At 40.2% G+C, this 21649-nt stretch overlaps 1 protein-coding gene across 1 annotated transcript; it reads right to left on the bottom strand.

Moving 5' to 3' along the window:
- Positions 1 to 602: 602 nt before the first annotated feature.
- Positions 603 to 20582, bottom strand: RAP2A (RAP2A, member of RAS oncogene family). Its single transcript, XM_039337682.1, has 2 exons — positions 19351 to 20582; positions 603 to 4458 (listed from the first exon to the last, which is right to left on the bottom strand). The coding sequence occupies exons 1-2, from the start codon at positions 19662 to 19664 to the stop codon at positions 4221 to 4223; spliced, it is 552 nt and encodes a 183-aa protein (XP_039193616.1). The 5' UTR covers positions 19665 to 20582; the 3' UTR covers positions 603 to 4220.
- Positions 20583 to 21649: the final 1067 nt, after the last annotated feature.

Below are 21649 nucleotides of genomic sequence, written 5' to 3'. Positions count from 1 at the left end.
AGAAACATTTTAAAACACCAGCACTATTGATAACCTCATAGAGATGTAAATTTATTCATAAGAAGAGGGAGGGAGAGGACAAACAAGAAAGTTTTGTCTATACTACTCTATACAGTTACTTTTGTTTGCAACACACACATCAATACATGGAAGCAAAGCTACTTAGAGCCCTCCAAAGGGACTTGAGCCAAAGCTGGCCTGACTGAATGAATGGAGTCAATTATCAAATGTAAGATCAGCTGATGGCTGCACACAACTAGCTACATTTGTCAATCTTCACAGCCCTAGTTGGGGAATATACAGTTCCCAAAGCAGTCTTTGGCATCAGAGGACTCGCATTGCTTAGGAATGAAAACTATCTAGTACAGTACTTACTGCTACCTGTAATTCATATAATTATGGATTTTAGAAATATTGTTATGATGACAATGCAATAGTGAATCAAGATTAATGCAAACTTTCTTCATGAATAATATGACAAATATGTTCCTTTTTAAAGAGGCATTCTAATAAAGGAGATCTGAATTCTGACTACCTGAAGAATGTAGCTGGGTTTTTGCTTTATTCTTGAATGAAAAGAAAGACGAGAAAACAATCCAACAGACATTTCATTAAATAAATTTATTTGTTAAAATAATTTAACTCCAGATACAACTGCTGAGTTTGCATTGAGTTCTATGTACAATTTGTTTTATTTTGAAATAGTTTGATTTAAACAACTGATAACTTATAAAATGTAATGTTTTTTTTCATTTATCAGTTGTAACAGAGGTCCACAATCATTAAAGATGTTTATTCAATTCTAGAAATCACAAATTGTTAAATTTGCAAAAACACACTGCAATCCCTTTTTAAAACCTGATCAAAAACTCATAAAGGAAAAATTCACAATAAAATCCTGACGTTGCCAAATTTGCTTTATTGTGGAATTATTTCAGTTATATTGAAGACCATGTGTCACCTCACCCTAAACCTTTAGGTGGCATGTATGACATAGAAAATACTAGCATGTTTGCTGACAAAAAAATAATGCCAATTTTTAAATAAAGGGATATACAGTATTTATTGTTGGTACTACCAGATGAAGAATTCCTCAGAAATTGCTATCGATATTTGCATGTGTGCTGAATCATCTTAAAAAAACATTCTGAACAGATGTTGACAGTTGTTTAACCAGTTTCAAAGGAAAAGAGAAACTCACCGCTGCAGAAAAATACAAAGCTCTAAGCAAAGAATATTGGGTCTTTGGATGAACTAATAATATTTTAAGGCATGTTAAATCCTCCTTCCCAAATTACTACTATTGGATCTGCTTAGGATGCAAGACAGCTAGTGCTTCTCAACCAGCAGTCCCAAGGTGTGTAATATTGCTGACCAGATAAATGGGAAAATGTCACCAATACATATAGAGGCTACTGTTGGTATGTTTGAATAGTGGCACATATAGAGTCAGAGTAACCTTGTAGCCCAGATTAATATGCCTGTTTTAATCTAGTTTTTAAAATCTATGTTCTGGGAAAGATAGCCAATGGCAAGATCATCTTTACAAACACAGTGATGGCCAGAAAATGACAAAGTTGCCCACTGTTATAAATTAGGAAGGGTAAGGACTGACAAAGGTTCACTCTTCCATTGGCACTAGGAATCCCTTTTAGCTGCCACTAACTCTGTGAGTCTACACACATGACACGGGAGAGAAGGAATCCACATAACTGATAGCCTTAGAGATCACCTCTTGCTGATTTATATCATTTTGGTCAAATATACTGTACTACACAGTGACAGAATCTAAATTGCATATAAATTGTTTCTTGGAATTAGTATATCACCTACTTTTGTATGAAAGTATATTGTTTAGTCTGTAAGTGAAGATTATGCACTACAAAGTACTTGTGTGGGTTTTTTTTTAAAAAGCTTCCTATTAAAATAATGCCTTGACAAAAATAAAGAAATGCCATTTATGCTCCTCATTTTTTTTTTTTTACATCAAATAATCTGACATGTAGTACAGGACTTATTTTTGGAATCAATCAGTATAAGATGCACTCAACGTTCTTCTATACCTGCTTATTCCACTTTTCTTTGATCAATGAAATTATTTTCTGACATACTGCTGCATAATATTTCTTCTAAAAGAATTTAAAGATTATAATTCATAATTTTTACCTTAATACGTGGAAGTTGCCCATATAAAATGCATTAAAGTTCAGTAATTCTTAAAGCTGAGAAAGAGGTTCGGCAAGGAATTACGTTTCTAATACAGAACCTCATGTTTAAATGACAACTGTTTGCTTTCTTGATTATGAGGGGAAAAATAATTCAAGAACAAAGGAAAGTGTAGCCAATAATCATCCATCATTATTGTTAGAAATTGATCTAATCTAAGTTAAATGTGTTCTACTGTGTAAGGTATAAAGTGGCCAAGTGTTTTTTTAAAAAGGCTTTTAAAAATTCATTTGCTTTTGATACCCTTTAGATTGCAGTTTGTTTTTCTGCTGATCAAGGCAAAATCTCAGAACTCAAGTTCATTACAGCATTTGTAAAAAGTTGCACTCACCAACACACTCATACCCATACATAGAACATACGTTCCTTTCCACTCATCCACACAAGAAATTACAGAACTACTTCACAAGATTGAGAAACCAATCTTTCAGGATAGTATTTGGACCATAAGCAGAGGTGTCAAACTGGCGGCCCGCAGGTCGGATGCGTCACGCGCAGGCCAAGCCCACCCCAGCTCTGCAAAGGCAAAAAAAAACATTGCGATACATCACATGACATGATCGGGTTTGACACCCGTGGACCATAGGCTCAGTGATATTGTATTGTAAAGGCCAATTTTATCCATCAAGGTCCATTATCATTCCACCATTTCAATCTTAGATTTTCTGATTGGAAACTTCCTGGATTGTAAGACATAATAGATATAATTGGTGCTGTTAAGTCATGCAAATTTTAAGTATTTCACTGCTATTTAAATTAAAATTAGAGGCTGAGCCACCATTTTAAAACAATGCTTTCACTCACTATTTGTCACAGCAATAACCAGGGCAACAGGATCACTTAATGGCAGCACCTGACTAGCATGTTAGGCAATTGAAGACACAAATCCTTTTCTCATTCCCACATGGAATTAAAATATTTTGTATTCACCTTGAGACAAAGTAATTCTACACAGTTAACCAGAATCGCCAACATTAAAGATATAAAGTGGCAAAATTAAATTCCATAGCTCAATTAGTATATCACATCCAAGATACAGCCCTTAAAGGCAAAAATAAACTGGTATCCTTAAACTAAAAAATATAGGATGCTTGTACAGCCCCTATGAGGTTTCTGCAAAAAGGAACGGCTGAATACAACATGGCTTCATTTTCCTTACAAGGTGGTACTTGTTAATGTGCTAGCAATGTTCCTCATTAGTAAGGCCAAACAATTCTTTTTAACCCCATCATGGTTGCTTCTTCCTGGATCAGTACAGAGATTAATGCATTTCCTGCTCTGCAAAGCAAGGGCTGGTTTCGTATCTTGACTGAACAGCAATTGAAGCAATCCACCATTTTCTGAGTAACAATGCAGAATATTTAGGATATCCTAATGTTTCAGTGTTCTCTTTACAAGCTGTTGATTTTTTTTCAGAGCTTCTCTCTTTCCGTTCAAGTACTGATGGAGCATTTTCCTTTTTGCATTATGGGATCACAGAAAATAATGAATGTAAAGAAAATAACAGAACTATATTAGTTTGCCAATAAATTTATCAACACTTGCGTCAAAAATAAAAATTAGCATATTTGACTGATTTGGCCACAAGTGATAAAGTCCTGAAATTCAGTAAGTAGATACCTTTTGTTAAAATCTTTACTTATCAGTACAGAATAAGCAGAGTGCAAAAGGTCTTTGCTGGTGCTCTCCTTTTCACCAAAAACTTTTCTTAATTTAAAGCAGTAGCTGTTACCTGACAAGCCAATGTGCACAGATTGTGCTCACCCTGTAATCTGTTGGCTAGGCCAGAGAGTAGAACATGCAGAAGATGTGCTGCAGGCAAATAAAGCTTCTCATTTTTTTTTATTAAATTGATCAATATTTATGTTTCACTTGGAGGTTCAGTGCTACTCCACTTTGAATTTTTGACCAACTTTAAATCACAGAGTGAAATAGTCTATTCTGTCACCTTACCCAAAATACAGCAAATTAGGTCCAATTCCATCCTTGGAATGCTATTGTATATTACATGCAGAGCAGCATGGGTCATCTTTATCTGGTTGAGAGGCATAGTTCATTTGTCTGACAATCTCTGCAAAGAGCTCATCCACCATTGTTTTGCTTTTAGCAGATGTCTCCATAAAAGGACAACCCCATTCTTCAGCCAGAGCTCTGCCTTCACTGGATGAAACTTCTCTCTCGCTCTCCAAGTCCACTTTATTTCCAACCAAGATTACAGGTACCTTCTCATATCTGCAATTAGAGATAAACAAACAAGGTTGAAGTCTTTTGCCATCTTTGCAAAGATAAAAGCAGTCAAAATTGCCTCTGCTCTCACCATTAGGGTGGTCTTCAGCATACAAATGCTTCATTTAATACATTTCAAACTAGAGGACAGATCATTAAAGCCTTATTCCAGAGGCAGGCATTTGATCTCAGAATTGTTTTTCTGCAGCCCCTAAAAACTGTGATTTATTCAAATTCATGACTCTGGATGGTTTACAACAATTTTAAAAAATAGCAAAAAAAAAAGAGAAAGAGAATACAAATAAAAAACATATAAAATCACATTAAAAACATAACTGATTCAATAGGCAAGTTACCCAAACAATCAAATCATTCAGTGTAACCATCAAACCACATCACAGCCAGATCCCTAAGCCTCATAGTATGTCCACATCTTTAGAGCTTTTTGAAAGGTCAGGATCAATCTAACCTCTGGGGGGGGTATGGTATTCCAAAGGATAGGCAAACAATAGAGAAGGCTCTCTTCCTGGGTACTGCCAGATGATACTCCTTAACAAATGGGACTGCAACATGCCTCTTCTGCTGGATCTGATGGGATAGGCAGATGTAACCAGGGAGAGACGGTCCTTCAGATAAGCTGGTCCCATGCCTGTAGGGCCTTACAGTTCATTGTCTGCACAGCTGCATTTTGTACCAACTGCAACTTCTGAATGTTCTTTAAGGCTTTGCCCTATGTACAGTGCATTTCAGTAAGCCACTCAGGAGATGATCAAAGCATTATGTGATTGTGATCATGTGACTGTGAGTAGAGCTTCCCAATCCTGGGACAGAATTGATGTACAAAGTTGCGCAAAAACTGCCCTGACCAAAACTGCCACCTATTCTTTGGAGTTGTGAGTCCAGGACTCCCCCCAGATTAGACTACCCATTCCACAATGAGATGATAACTCTCTGGATCCAGGAAGCCCCCAAACCCACAGCAACTCAGTCTTGCTAGATTGATCTGAACAACTGTGCTGTTTTCCATCAAGCCTCTCACAGTTCCAGACCCCAAGACAGAAAATGAACAGCATCACTTAATTCATCAGCATGCAGACGTAAAGCATATGGTACCTTATCCTACGGCAATGGATGAATTCACCTACTAGTTTCATGTAGCTGTTAAACAGGAACAGAGAAAGCATCAAATCCTGTGGCACCTCTCACTCCTGATCAGCAGTGTGTGTGGAGAAAGGAGAATCATCACAACATAGTGCCACTCATCCACCCACAACCCCCAAAACTGATCCTGAAGGTTACCATCATGGTTGCCAAGTGGTCAACAAGAACAAAGATAGATGCACTACTTCCATCCTGCTTATGCTAGAGGTCATCTGAAAATGTGAGCAATGCTGTCTCAATCCTATACCCAAATCTCAAACCTGACTGAAAAAACCTCAGATGATTTGCTTCATCCAAGATCTTCTGAAGTTGCTGCACAACTACTGTTTCAACTATCTTCTCTAAAGAGATAATATTGGTAACTGAATGAAAATTGTCCAGTATGGTTAGGTCTAGTGATGGCTTCTTCAAAAGGGGGTGAACCAATATCTCTTTAAGAGGTTGTGGGACAACCTCTTTTCTCAAGGAAGAATTCACCACCAGAATCCCACCACACATCACCTCCCAGGGATACCTTTGCCAACCAAGAGAGACATGGATCTAATAAACTGATGGCTGAAATCACAGTCACTCTTGTGATGTACTGGGTACTTATACTATAATGGGCCTGTTAACCTGATAATGTACCTGAAGACAGTCCTCCATTGTTCCTAGTACATATGTTCTTTTCAAGGTGTGAATCCCCCATATCTCTAAACTTCGCTTTGGGCTCCTCTTTGCTTTTTCTTCAGTTAAATCCAAACTAGACAAGCAGACAAAACAAAACAAAAATCTTATACATATAAATCATTTGTCTGCAATTCAGAATGTGATCCATAATTCTGGTTTCTAAACCAGGAGTTGTTCATATATAAGCACATAAATCCAAGTTTTAGATATACTGTAATGACCATGCTTTTTTGTTTGTTTGTTTGCTAAAGAGTAAAGCATGCTAAAATGATCATAACATCATAGTCACACAGAAATGCACCCCAGCTTTCATGATTGCTTCTACCTCTGAATGGTATATAACTGCATGCACTCCTCCAAAGCTAAGGGACTTATGGACAAGGTTCTCCCTCTAACTTTCTGATTGTGTGGAGACTAACCTCTGTAAAGATCATTTGACATACCGTTGGGAATCCTTGAGAAAGGACAACTGGAGACTTAGCTTTAAGCATTTTTTTCTTGTTTTATTAAAACAAAAAGTCAAGCAATTTTGACAATAACCTATACCTTTACCTATGGGGCAAAAGAGGTTATCATCCATACAATAACCATCTAGAAATCATCTCAGTGGTTTTTCTTCTTCTAGAGCGTCATTGGTTTTTTTTATCCTGCTTTTTATATTTAATTTGTGGCAGATACACCTAGTACTCTTTTCCTATTTTCCCTACAACAAAAACCCTATTTTATTTATTTTTTGTTGTTATAGGGTAGAGCAGGGGTTCCCAACCTCCGGTCCATGGACCAGCACTGGGCCGCATGCCAGAAACCAGGCCGTGCAAACAAAGCCCCATACACAGGATACAGGCAGTACATGAAACCACACCTCCTCCAGTCCACAGAAAAACCTCTCTCCACGGGTGGGGGGGCAGGGGGTGGTGATTTGAGGCACTCGGTGTCTAAAAGGTTCGCCATCACTGCCCTATACCATTTCAGGCAAATGGCTGCCCAGTCTCTTCTTAAAAACCTTCAGTGAGGAGCACCTACAACTTCTGAAGGCAAGGCATTCCACTGTTAATTGTTCTCACTGTTAAGAAATCTCTCCTTAGTTCTAGGTTGCTTTTCTCCTTCATTAGTTTCCATCCATTGCTTTTTGTCTTGATGCTTTGGAAAATAGATTGACCCTGTCTTCTTTATGGCAGCCCCTCAAATATTGGGATGCTCCTATCATATTACCCCTAGTCCTTCTCTTTTCTAGACTAGACATACTCAGTTCCAGCAACTATTCTTCATATGTTTTAGCCTCCAGCCCCCAAATCATCTTTGCTGCTCTTCTCTGCACTCTTCCCAGAGTCTCAACGTCTTTTTTATATTGTGGTGACCAAAATTGGATGCAGTATACCAAGAATGGACTTACTAAGGCATTATAAAATGGTACTAACACTTCACATGATCTTGATTCTATCCCTCTGTTAATGCAGCCTAGGGTTGCACTGGCTTTTTGGTGGCTGCAGCACACGGCTGGCTCATAATTAAGTAACTGTCCACTAGGACTCCACGATTCCTCTCACAGTTACCGCTGTTGAGCCTAATCTGTAACTGTACATTTGTTTTTTCTTGCCTAAGCATAAAACTTTACTTTTCTCTCCCCTGAATTTCATTTTGTTAGTTACATAGAAATTAACATATTCTTAACATATATTCCTATATAAGTAACCAATTTTATGCAGAAGACATACAAATGTACAAATTTCTTCTTGATGCGTCCACAAAGAATGTTATAGTTGAAAATAATAAAAGCAAGTACATGTTCTGACAGAGCAATTGTCCATTTGGGGGGGAAATCACTTTGTACTTTAAAGGAACACTTGTTAATCCTGAAGTACAGCTGCCTAGGCTTGCCTTTTTTACACCTGTAATTCCAACTTGAATACCTATTCATTTTCGATGCATGAAAATGCTGTTTAGGCATAATATCTTCCTTTATTTTTCAAAAAAGACATTCCAAAAGAGAATTAAATAAGTATATTATATAAAAATGTTAGTAAATGATGAAATCTTATGAAATAAAACAAGTACAGCCGGCGGGCTGAAGAAAGTGATGCATCTGGACATAACATACTATTTCACAAATCAATCTACAGAAAATCTTGGCTCATCATAGTTAAATAAAAATTTCACAAAGCTAGCCTTAGCATTTCACCATGTACAGTCAATTCACGAAGCCTTAGCTTAACACTGGGTCAATGATAAACCCATAAAATGCTTTAATCCAACCAGACTACTCTTTTTAGAATACAGAACCTCTCTCATTAATATCACTTGTTCCCACTCATCTCCAAGTTACACTAAGAGTGGTACTTGGACTCTCTGCAAGGGGCCTCTCTGGTCACCACAAAAGGAATTCAACAGGTTAATTGCCCTAATCTAGTCATAATGTAAGGTTTAGATTTTGCATTCTGTAGAAGGAACTCCTCCCCACACTAGGAAGATAGGGGTAGAACAGGATGTTACCTTCCTCTCTCTTTCATTGACCCTCCATATCTAATAAGCCCATTCTTTTTTTTTCCTTCAAGCATGGCAACCAAAATGTTCCAAAGATTATGAAGTGGGAGAAGAATGGGAATCATCCCAAGACTTTCTTCGTCTGGTAACCTCAGTTAGAGGTTAGAACAGTGGTGGTGAACCTATGGCACGGGTGCCAGAGGCGGCACTCAGAGCCCTCTCTGTGGGCACGTGCACCATCCCCCCAGTTCTAGGCCTTCAACTGGGTTTTATAAAACCTTTTTGCTTTAGGCCTCTGCCGCCATGTGTAAAAAAAAAAGGTTCAATCAGTCAATTTCAACTTCTCGTGGGGAAAAAAAAGATCTTGCAAAGTTGGAATTGATTGATTGAACTTTTTAGTCCCACCCAGTCTGCCATTACCACCGCAGCCATGCCCACCCAATTGGCCACACCGAGCCAATGGGCCACACCCACCCAGCACTCGACGATGCCTAAGTGGGTTTGGGGTTGCAATTTGGGCACTCAGTCTCTAAAAGGTTCACCATCACTGGGTTAGAATCTTATTTGCAGGGTCTTTGGGTGCTCACTGAACTTTTCTTAGAGAGTTAAAGGAGAATAAAATTCAGTTCTAGGCACTATCTTTCCAGTTTGGGTGTGCCAAACTGCGGAAGAGTTTTGTTGCCCAGGAGTTGGAGTTTCTGTGGCCTTTTGCTGTATCTAAACAGCTCAGCTAGGACCTGTACCAACCTAATTGAGTTTGCCTTCCTTCCCTTCATTTTGGATTTTTAGGGTCTCAGGTCCTCATTCTGGTGCAACAGAGGAGGCATTTTACATGTTAGAGAAGATGAAGTGATAATGATTGGGCAGCTGTCTGGCTTCCTTGATGGAGGTGGGGGGGAAGAGCTACTGTTGTTGTTGGTAGTTTCTATCAACCAATGGCTTTTCAGGGTGAGCAAAAGCAAACAGGCAGCCACTGTTAATTGTGTGACAAGAAACTGCATCTCCTCTGAGTGAATAAAAAGAGCCCAGGACTGCACATTTTCCTTCCTCTGAGTGAGTAAAAGCAATCCAAGATTTGCACATCTTCCTTCTTGCATGTGGAATCCACTTTCTAGTTCCTTCTGGCTGGCTAAAAAAAGGGAGGCATCACCCTATCTGCAAAAGAGTTTCTGATAGCCTCCTACATTCATTGCCATCCTTTAGCCACCCTATGCAAAAGCTGGAGAGTCAAGGCTCAGATCTACAAGCAACACAGATCAAATCAGAGAGCACCCTGCCCACTTCCTCAGAATCTACAGGCCAAAAGAAATCTCACATAAAATAGCTACCTGATGCCCCAGTTACCACCTCAGACATCAGGCTGACTAGGAAGAGTCCTCAGTGAAGCTATCAACAAAAGTGTTGTAAAGAATACTTCACTACTTGGAAAAGTCTGCTTGTAGCTCATGTGTTTGGCTGATTAATATTTTCTTTTATTAAAGCAACCATGTTAAGATTGTGATCGATTTTCCCATCTAGAACCAATCCTTTACGCCGGTCAAGAGTTTTGCCCAGTGTTCTTGTCAAATACAATTACTCAGGTGTTCTGTTTTGAAGAAAGGAACAATATTTGCTCTTCTCTAAACTTCTGATACTGTAATTGTCCTCTGTGATTTCTCAAAGATCACAGATGGCAACACTGGGACTCTCAAATGAAATGATACAGGCGATTTAAATTCAAACTATTTTTTTTTTTTAGTTATCTTGGGTTCTGTCTCTACTTTTACCCCCTTCTTTGGAATAAGAGCAAAATGCAGTATAACTGAGAAATTCTGCCTCCTCTCATCACAAATTACTCTCCTGCTATACATTGTTTCTTACCGGGTTTTCCCGAAAATAAACCCTAGCTTGATTTTGGAAGTGGGCCTAATATAAGCCCTACCCCAAAAGTAAACTGTAGCACTGTGGTTGCTCGGGGTGTGTTTGGCCAGTTTGACGTCTCTTGCATGGGATGTGAGGGAGCCCAGGCGGGGCTGGGAGGGGAGGGACAGGAACTACGGAGTTTTGCATGATACAAATGAGGTAGAAGATACGGTTACCGCACCAAAGCCATTTAGTCCAAGCTGACCAGTGAATGTGGTTTCAGCTTTTGCACTGTCCCTTGAATAGTAAGGGTCTAATTCAGGGGTTTTCCTTCAGCACCGCCCAAGCTCCCCACGCTTCTTTCCAATTCTGCCTCAAAGCCTCAGCGATTCAGTTCTCCTATTCAACCTCTGTGTGTGTATGCATGTGTGTGTGTGAGAGATCCGATCCAAACTTTTGCAGCACAGCGAATCCACAGCATTGAGATGTCATGCCTGGCAACTGAAACGCACCCGGCTGCTGCCTCAAAGTCACGCATGTAGACCCTCCGGAAGAACACAGTCCCGGAGAAGAACACGCAATGAGAAAGCAAACCTGTCCCATGTGGTGGAAATAGGTAAATGAGGAGGTGGTAGTCGAAGGAAGGGGATGGGGTTAGGCTTGCATGCTGGGAAGGCAGGGAGAGAACTGAACCGCTGAGGCTTTGAGGCAGAATTGGAAAGAAGCGTGTGGAGCTTGGGCCAAGCTGAAGGAAAAGGAACAATCCCTGATTTAAACCCTTACTAGTCAAGGAACAGTGTAAAAGCTGCAACCACATTCACTGGTCACCTAGACTAAATGGCTTTGGTGCAGTAACAGTATTTTCTACCTCATTTGTACCATGCAAAACTCCATAGTTCCTGTGCTCGGCCCCGCCTTCTAACCTGGTCCTCCAATGGGCCTGCTGCCCCACCCATGATGGCCCCTCCTCCTCACGCTTCTGCCTCCGCCTGCAAAATAAGACACACCCAAAAATAAGTCCTAATGGGCCTTTTGGACCAAAAATAAATATAAGACCCGGGCTTATTTTCGGGGAAACACCGTTAGAAGCAAGTCCATTCCTTCCTTTTACTTGGTGAAAGATTTAGTGAAAAAAGCCCCTCATGATGCTGCTTTTCCTTGAAAGTCTAAGTTTCTTGTGTTTTTAGCCTTTTGAAGTTTTTAAAAATACAGTGGGTTCCTGCAGAGGACAAGCAGATGACCAAGATCCCTTCCATTCTATGGTTTTATATCAGCCATTTTCTTTAAAAGCAGCATCTGGGAGTTTATTTTTAAATGAACAGAAATTGAAAAGAAACTTACCTCCTTTTTACAGACTACAGCTACGAAGTCCATAATTAGCAATGTACCCAGTACATCACAAGAGAAAACAGCATGCAGATGAATTACATTAATATCACAAAGAACATACATGCACTTACACGGGTCAAAAGAAATCTCTCAAGCTATTTGCTTTTTAAAAAATGTATCCACAGTATATTGTACCATCAAATAGAGATACAAACAGTAATTAATTCAGGTTAAATATTATATATGGAATACCTATTTTCACAAGAAATTTAAAAATAGTTAAATTACTTCAAATGTTGAAAAGCCAAAAATCAGTACTAGGAATTTGAATATGTTTAAACCCAGAAAATAATTGGATTTATTTATTTATTTATTTATTATATATATATATATATATATATATATATATATATATATATATATATATATATATATATATATATATATGTCAATCAAACTAGAAAAACAAAATGTTAATTATTTTCATATTAATTGCATTCTTCTCTGTGACCAGGAGGGGCTGGCAGCAACTTTTCCACCTATCAAATGTTATTAAAAGGCTGCAGCTCACAAAAGCTTATGCCTTTTAATAAAATATGTTGTTGGAAAAAGTGAGTTTGTTCCTAATGTTTTGCTACCACAGATTAATACAGCCTTCCTCCTACAGTATTTTCCACATTATTTGACTGATTATACCCTGCTAACTTTAGACCAGACATGTCAAACTCGCGACATCATGTGACGTCGCGCAACATATCAGGACAGTTTTGCCATTGCCGGCAATGGGGTAGGCACAGCTCCTGCATGACGCATCCAGGCCACGGGCCGGCAGTTTGACACCCCTGCTTTAGACTGTCAAGAATCTAAAACCTAATGCAGTAATGGCGAACCTTTTAGAGACCGAGTGTCCAAACTGCAACCCAAAACCCACTTATGTATCGTTGGGTGCTGGGTGGGCGTGGCCCATTGGGTGGGCATGGCTGCGGTGGTAACGGCAGATTGGGTGGGACTAAATAGTTTAATCAATTAATTACAACTTTGCAAGATCTTGAAATTGATTGATTGATTGAACCTTTTTTTTTTACACACAGCGGCGGAGGCCTAAAGCGAAAAGGTTTTATAAAACCCAGCTGAAGGCCTAGGACTGGGGTGACGGCACGCGTGCCCACAGAGAGGGCTCTGAGTGCCACCTGTGGTACGCATGCCATAGGTTTGCCACCATGGACCTAATGGCTAAACCTATGCAAATTGAGAGAAAAATATATGTCAAATCCCATCTATCATATACGAAGCAGCACAGTGGTATATAATAAAAATTCAAGGTTAATACTGTATAATATTTTGAAAAATAAACAGAAATCTTGGGAAGTCCAGAAATAAAAACTGCAGGATCAAGTGTCTATGCTAATTAGGATATTTCCCTCAAGTATCTTTTGTTAACTTTCACTTTGCACTGTGATAACAAATTTGTGATTTAAGATCCACTCAATCCTGAAGCTTCTTGGGAGAGCCTAAACAACCTCACAGATCTGTGAGAAAGTAAAATAGGAGGAGGAGAACATACCATCCATGATCTTTTAAACCTCTTAAGAGGAAAGGTACAATATAATAGTAATCTAGTTCTGGGACCATTTAATCTTGTTTCTTCTAAAAACTGACTAAGAATTGGTTTTAATTCCATCTGAAGCTTTTTAGAAAACCAATGATCAAAGCTAAAAATATTTTGATTATTATTGGCTATGAAACTACTGTACCATTTTAACATTGATGCTTAGTATAATAAGCTTCTTATTAAATTGTTCTATGTTTCTAAAATATAAAATGAGTGCATGTAGTGTTAGCTTTTTATTAGCTAATATAATATTTATGTTTTCTTGTAAGATGCTTTGAGTATAGGGCATGTGGAACATACACCTATCACACTATTTCCATATATTGCAAATATTAAGTAAAAAGCAGCAAAAAAAATAGTTGCAAAGAAAATAAATATGAGACAGGTGACAAATTAAAAATAGCTAAATTACATTCCTGGGCTATTTGGCTGTACTGACATTTCTTAGGCAGGAGGAGCTGTCTTCTTAATAAAGAGAACTTGTACAATATGGGAATTGTACTTCATTGGCATTCTGGAAACTTACTCAACATACTGTAGAGCTCTTCTAACAATAAGCTTTCATTTTTAAAAAGTTAATTTTGCACTGGGATTTTTTTTTAAAGATTCATGATCTCTGTTATAATTTTATAACAATAAGACCAGTGAAATGGGGGCGAATGTTTATGAAACAAGAACAGCCTCCATTAAATGGTGATGTATACTGACTAGAGTACTAATCCCAATAGTACCTACTGTAATTGGTACAGAAGTACCAGCTGTATTTCAAGTAGCACTAGGAAAGTTACAGAAATAATTTAGTTTGGCTTATATTATTATTCCTTTAAGTATCAGATACCTAAATATCCAACTACAGGTAGTCCTCAACTTACAACAATTTCATCAGAGACTGTTTGAAGTTACAACAGCAGTGAAAAAAGTGACTTATGACTATTTTTCCACACATGACCGTTGCAGCATCCCCATGGTCACGTGATTTACATTCGGATGCTCGACAACTGGTTCATATTTATGATGGCGGCAGTATCCCGGGGACATGTGATCACCTTCTGACAAGGTGGGGAATCCAGATTCACTTAATAACCGTGTTAGTAATTTAACAACTGTAATGATTCACTTAACAAATGTAGCAAGAAAAGTCATAAAATGAGGCAAAACTCCCTTAACAAATTTCTCACTTAGCAACATAAATTCTGGGCTCAATTGTGGTTGTAAGTCAAGGACTACCAATATTACTTTAAAAAAGAAGAAAAAGAATATTGTACTTGCAAGTAGCAGAGCAATATCTTTCTTATGTTACAATTTCTAGCTATTCTTGAGCGTCACTTGAGTGGGGGGATACCATCATGGGCAGGACAATTATATACTCTAAAGCCAGATAATAGAAATGATCAACTATATCCAACAAAAATAGAGTTGTTGCTAGTAAAAAGGCTAACAAAAATGAAAACAGTATCAATAAAATTCAATAGTCCAGTCTTATATTAATGCCAAGCTCTAAGTATGCCCTTGCAGCAAGATCTCACATGCCTGTACTTAATAATGGCATAAAATTTGCAATTCAAATTCAAACATAAAATTAGCTTGTAGTGAAATTCACCATAAAAATTAAATCACTGCTTTGAAGACAAAGGTTCAGTGAATTTGAGGCATGTAAAGTTCCCTAAGCAAAGGCATATGCGTTTCTTCTCAGATTATTTATCTACCTGCAATATTGTTTCCATGTCAAAGACCCCAGTCTGGGAACATGGAAAACACATCCTGTATTATACACTGAATTGTCACTCTGCATCTTCTAAAGCTGGAGCTGCAACTCAGAGAACAAGCAGTCAGGGTAGCTAATAGCAGGCTTCCCTAATTCAGTATAATATTGTATTTATAGTTACAAAGCTTTCTTAAATAAGATGCAGTAACAACTCTGAACAGAGAATACAAATGCCACTGCCTCATCATTTACTGTGTTTATCTTCATTTACAGTACAGTGGTACCTCGGTACTCATCATTAATTGGTTCCAGGAGGTAGGATGAGTACCAAAAATAATGGGTACCAAACAAGTTTTTCCCATAAGGAATAATGTGGTGCGTCACAAGGCAGTTGACACCAACAAGCTCTAGCTTGTGCCTTGAGTACCAAACAAATGATGAGTATCGGGACAAAATTTTCATGTCAAAATGCACTGAGTACCAAATTTGATGAGATTCAAAGCAGTTAAGTACCAAGGTACCGCTGTATAACAAGTACAGTTATTCAACTGTTCAACTGATCCTTGTCTATAAGCATTTTACAATTACATGAATTATCAGCATATCCACCATGTTCTTCTGAACAACCATTTGAATTCCTTGTCATTTAATGGATAGATGCAATTCTCTTTACAAAAATATGGGAGTACTTTGCCTCTGTCTTTTGGGCTTTTTTATACAATTCAATCTATTTTATAGTGCTGGGATTTCCTAATGGTCCCCTATCCAAATACTAGCCAGGGCAATTCTGCTTTAGCATTTTAGGATAGTCTTCCCTTACCTTTCCGGGATGTTGGCCCAGTGCAAGGGGGAGGGGGAAAAGAGGGGATGATTTTGTGTGAGGGGCAGGTGCGCACACGTGCACAGGTTCATTTGTGTGACCAGCAGGCACATACGTCTGCTGCTTGTGCGAGTGGAGCTGTGAGTGCCAGCACCCGCCACTCATGTGAATCAGACTACAGGTGCATGCTGGCACGCCACTCATGCGGCCTGGTTAGAAATATGCCACGGAGTGACCCTCAGATTGAGGACCCTTGTTCTAGGATATAAAAGGTTGGATAAGTTAGTCTATTTTACCAGTTTCATATTCCTCAGAGAGGAAAATTGAAATTATGCAATGTAGGGACTTCCCTATCCTTTTATTACAGAATTTAACTTTGATTCTTGTCTTTATAGTATAAGTTATAAAGCCAGGTTATATAGTGGGTTTTTGATGAACTAGCCCAGGGGTAGGCAATCTTGGCTCTTTTATGACTCGTGGACTTCAACTCCCAGAATTCTGGAGCCGGCATGACTGGCTCAGGAATTCTGGGAGTTGAGGTAAAAGAGCCGAGGTTGCCTACCCCTGAACTAGCCTGTACCTTGTCTGTGGGAATTCTCAGTCATCCAGGACAGAGTTGTCTCAAAGATGCTTTTTCAAAATGCAAATTGGATTTTTTTTTCCTTGAGGAAGACATTTTGCTTTTGATCCAAGAAGCTTCATCATTTCTGGCAGGATGGGGGCGGCGGTGATGGAAGGGTTAGTTCTGAAAGGATGGGGGTGGTGGTGGAAGGATGATTTGCTAACTACCAGTTGACTGCAAAGAAATATCATCCTTCTTACCCCACCCATCTTGTCAGAATTAATCCTTCCATCACCCCCACCATCTTGCCAGAACCAATAAAGCTTCTTGGATCAGAAGTGGTTTTCCTCAAGGAAAAAACAGTCCAGCTGACTTTTGAAAAAAACATCTTTGAGATAACCTGTACCTTCTAAAACAAATTAGAATAGTCTCCCATTTTTCTATTGCATTTAGTTTTTGACTTTACACTTAGTTAGGAAACTATTTTCACTATCTTTTAAAAAGTACCTTTCCTGTTTTTTCAAAGCAGTCTTTAAAAATTCAGTGGCCATATTGTATAAAAAACTGATTAAAAAAAAAACTGTTCTAAGGTAGGCTGGTGAGTATCACAATTCAGGCTGCAGGTTCCAGATGAACTTTGACATAACTTTATTAATCTAGAAACATTAGTAAAGCAAACTGATGCTCACAGATCCATCCAATAGAAAGCATAAATCAAAACTGGTGTACTTTTGAAAAGATTCTGTTACTTGAAATGCTTTCTAAGCTACCTATTTATATCTCCCTAAGTTATGACTGTAGGTGGTAGATGCAATATCCAAAATAAAAACTGAAAATATTGATAATATCCAACAATAATGACATCATTTAATCCCCACCATTCTCCCCTAAGGCTCAAAGGCCTGAATCATTTCACTAGAAAAAATAAAAATTGAAACTTTTCAAAACATAGTAATAGTGATTTTTTCCCTTCCTAATTGCACTCATAAGCAATATTTCATATGTTGCAAGCAATGGACAAAGAAGTCTTTTCAGCATGAAAAAGTAGATTCCAAGGCCACTTTACAGAACTCTGCCAGACAAACCCTGTATATAGAACATGGAACATAAAATAGGAAGAAACCTTGGAGGTCTTCTAGTCCAACCCAGTGCTCAAATAGGAGACCCTATATCCTTCTGGACAAATGGCTGTCCAGTCTCTTCTTGAAAACTTCCAGTGATGGAGCATTCACAATTTCTGGAAGTCAGAAGCCCTTCCACTGATTACCTCTGAAAATTGTGGATGCTCCATCATTGGCATTTTCAAGAAGAGACTGGACAGACGTGTTCAGAATGATATGGATAGTCTCAGCTTATCACTGGTTGCTTCAAATTGCTTTACTATGGACAAAAGCTACTTATAATACAATTCCAAAGTTATGATGGCCAAACACACAAATACACACAGAGTCATGTAATAGCTTTTTGAATGCTTGGCAACCGGCTCAGGTTTAAAGCTGTTTGTAATGAACTGCAGTCATATGACTATGATTTTTTACTTTTTTTGCCAATTTCCAGCAAAAAATGTACATTGGGTAAAATGGATTTTCTTAATAATACAGCATTTGCTTAACGACTATAACAAAAAAATGTTATGCCAGCTCTAGTCATATCATGACTTCCTAAACTACGATTTATGACAATAATTTCAGTCATAATTTCAATAGAAAATTAGAAGTCCAAAACAACTTGTTCAATGTGAAGATAAATAATTCATTTATGCACACATCAGTGTAAACACATGACAACACAGGAACACAGAGTGCTGTACAGATGCCAAGATCTATGCAGCAGAAAAAATCTGATTGTTTAAAATTCATATATCAAAACAATCTGAAAGAGGTATTGAGAAACAATATATGGGGAGCAATATAATGTAATACAATATACATACATACACACACACAAACACACACACACATATACACAGCACTCTGAGGGGCACGTTGCAAAGAATGTGTAGGCTGATGGAGATACCATCAGCACCAGAAGTAGATGGATGGAGGAACTGAAGTAGATGGAAGGAGGAACCGAAAGCTCTGTCTGAAAAAAGAATTAAATATACACAAGGGCAGAGAGGACAGAGAGATCTGGATGCAACACATTCTGTGGATGAATAACCCTAAGATAAAAGAATGACAAGATTGATTACTCAATGTGAATGGCAGCACATTTGGGTAACACAGATATGGATTATTAGACAATAGTGATTCTGAAGTGCAGATCTCTGCAAGAGGCTATTGGCCAGTCTCTCTGCAGCATTTAAAGACTAGCTGCAGGCGGGGATGGATGAAAACAGGCATGAGTCAGAATGAGGCTGAATCAATGGGGCTTGCAACACAGAGGCATTTGCCCAGGCATAACATTTTGATATATGGAGGAATAAGAGGAACTATTCCATTAGGCAACTGAGCTACAAAATGTGTGTGTGTGTGCGCGTGTGTGTGCGCGCGCGCAATTCATACAGGGGCCAAGCAGATGGGCTTGCAGAAAACAAGGGAAGGATAGGTCCACGCTTTCTGCAAAGCAAACCAGAAGGCTTCTGGGAAATAACTGGTCACCAGGATCCCAAAGAAGAAGGGGGGGACGGGAACTGGGGTTGAGTATTAGAGTGAAAAAAGCAGGAATCTCTCTGAGTTAAGGCGGGGTCTCCTCCATCCTCTCCCCCCCCCCATCACCTCTTGACGCGGATGATCTGGTCGCGCATGGGGCGGATGTCCTGGAAGCTCTGCTGGTTGACAAGGCTGTAGACCAGGATGAAGCCCTGCCCATTCTTGATGTACAGATCCCGCATGGAGGCGAACTGCTCGGTGCCGGCTGTGTCGAGGATCTCCAGCACCGACGGGGAGGCGTCCACCTCGATCTCCTTGCGGTAGAAGTCTTCGATGGTGGGGTCGTACTTCTCGATGAACGTGCCGGTCACGAACTGCACGGTGAGCGCCGATTTCCCCACCCCGCCCGAGCCCAGCACCACCACCTTGTACTCCCGCATCCTCTTCCCACGCCAGACGCTGTCGGCCGCCGCTCATCCGCCGCCTCGGGCGTCACCCGGCTGCGGCCGCCGCCGCCCCCGTCGCCACAGTCTCTACCGCCGCCGCCGCCGCCATCGCTTAAAGCAGGAGGGAAAAGGCGCGGAAGGGAATCAAAGGAGGGAGCGCGTCAACCGCCGCTGGCCGAAGGCGATGCTCGCCGCTGGCCGGAGCCGCCTTCGGGGACCACAACGAGCGCGGCGGCAGCGGTTGCTCTGCTGCTGGCGCTATCAGGAGGCAGAACTTCCCGCCCCCACATTGCTCGTAACCGAGGGAACGACCAACCGGAGAGAAGCTGGGCGTTCCGTCACGTGGTCGGAACGAATTCGTCTTCACCAATCGCCGCTGCCGAAGAAATTGAGCGACATACGCTCACTCTCCCTTCCTTTCTTCTCTCTCTCTCTCTCTCTCGCTTTCTCCTCATCCTCTCCACCCTTCTGCCCCGTGACAGAGCCGCTCTTTCTCCCTGTAGCCTAGGAAACAGCGGCCCGCCTTTTCTCCTCCATATGCCAGGGCAAGTTTCAAGGCACGTCGCTTCGAAGGCCTTCTGTCGAGAAAGGGCATTTCCCCTCACAGGCATAGCTGAGGGAGCCAATCAGTCGGCGAGAGACGGCGGCAGCGGGTGCTGGTTGCTGGTGCTGCTGCTGCCGGACGCGCGGGGGCGGGACGGCACGATAGGGATTCGCTCCCTTTCTCCTGGTTATTAAAATGTCACGCTCGGGAATGGGAGAGACCGGTGTTTCGACTCACTGGGGAAAACAGAAAGCTTTCTTAAGAGTGGGGCCTTCTTGCCCCAATGTTATTGGTTTAATAATTAAGGTTTAAGAAGAGACTGAACAATTATTTGTTTGAAATGGTAGAGGGTTTCCTGCCCGAGCAGGGGGTAGGACTAGACGTCCTCCAAGGTCCCTTTCAACTCTGCTATTCTATTCTATTCTATTCTAACATTTATAAGGTGACCAACTTTTTTACAATGAAAAGGGGGATACAAATAAATTGAAGAAAAAAATATTGTAAATAAAAGAAACATTTTATTCATTGCAACAATAATACAGAACACACTATAATATGATAAATGCATAATAAAAAACATTTGTAACAATAACATTTTATATTGTAATTATGCTTACATGCTGCACCCCCACCCGCAGCAACCCCATCAACACTGCTGCCCTGCAGTGTAGAGCAGGCCCCGCGACTCCTAAAGCACCAGCTGTGCCAGCTCCGGCATGGGGGGGGGCAGTCCGCTATCAACACACCCCCACCTGCAGCTGCCTTGCCAGCAGTACCACCCACCCTGCACAGCCCTGTGTAGAGCAGGCCCTATGGTTCCCACAGTGGGGGGGGGCAGCTGGCCACTGCCGCCCTTCACACCCCTGCCTGCAGCAGCCTTGCTGACCTTGCCTCTTGTGCCCGCAGCCATTATTGCCCTAGCAGGGCCGAAGATCAATAGAAAGTTACCATGGCATCACTGCTCCAGTCTCCTCCAGGTATCTTCGGGACTAACTAGGAGATGGTGTAGTTGGGTAGCAGGGAGGGGTGTAAAGTTCCTGCCAATTTGCCTTTGCTGCAGACAACTTACATGTGCAAAGTTTGCCGGCTGGGTGTTTTGGTGCACTCAGAAGCAATTCCTATTGGCTTTCGAAAGCCAATATGGGGAGTAGCACAGCTCATGCAAAAATTGAAAAAAAACCATCAAAAAGGTGCCACAACACCATTCTTAGCATTCTATGAGGAAAAAAAAAAACCTTGCAGATTAGTCTTCAAATATAGAAAAGGAGAACATGTAGGAGGACACTTTTTGAGGGAGGACAGAACTTACAAAAGGAGGACTGTCCTCCCTAAAGGAGGATGGTTGGTCACCTTAATTATTATGAAGATGCTCTTCAACATCTTCATCAACGATTTGGACGAGGGGATAGATAGGGAAATCATCAAATTTGCAGAC

Source organism: Crotalus tigris, unplaced genomic scaffold (assembly GCF_016545835.1).
Source record: "Crotalus tigris isolate CLP2741 ecotype Arizona unplaced genomic scaffold, ASM1654583v1 scf7180000017685.4511686, whole genome shotgun sequence".
NCBI classification, from domain to species: Eukaryota; Metazoa; Chordata; class Lepidosauria; order Squamata; family Viperidae; genus Crotalus; species Crotalus tigris.
The sequence above is the reverse complement of the archived record's forward strand: the minus strand, read 5'-3'. Positions and strand labels throughout refer to the sequence as shown.

What these genes read in the sequence shown, in the direction of transcription:
- RAP2A (XM_039337682.1), bottom strand. Translation starts at nt 19,664, where the DNA reads ATGCGGGAGTACAAGGTGGTGGTGCTGGGCTCGGGCGGGGTGGGGAAA. An exon ending in CAGATCATCCGCGTCAAGAG is followed by an intron (nt 4,459 to 19,350) that starts GTGATGGGGGGG and finishes CTCTAATTGCAG; the next exon opens with ATATGAGAAGGTACCTGTAA.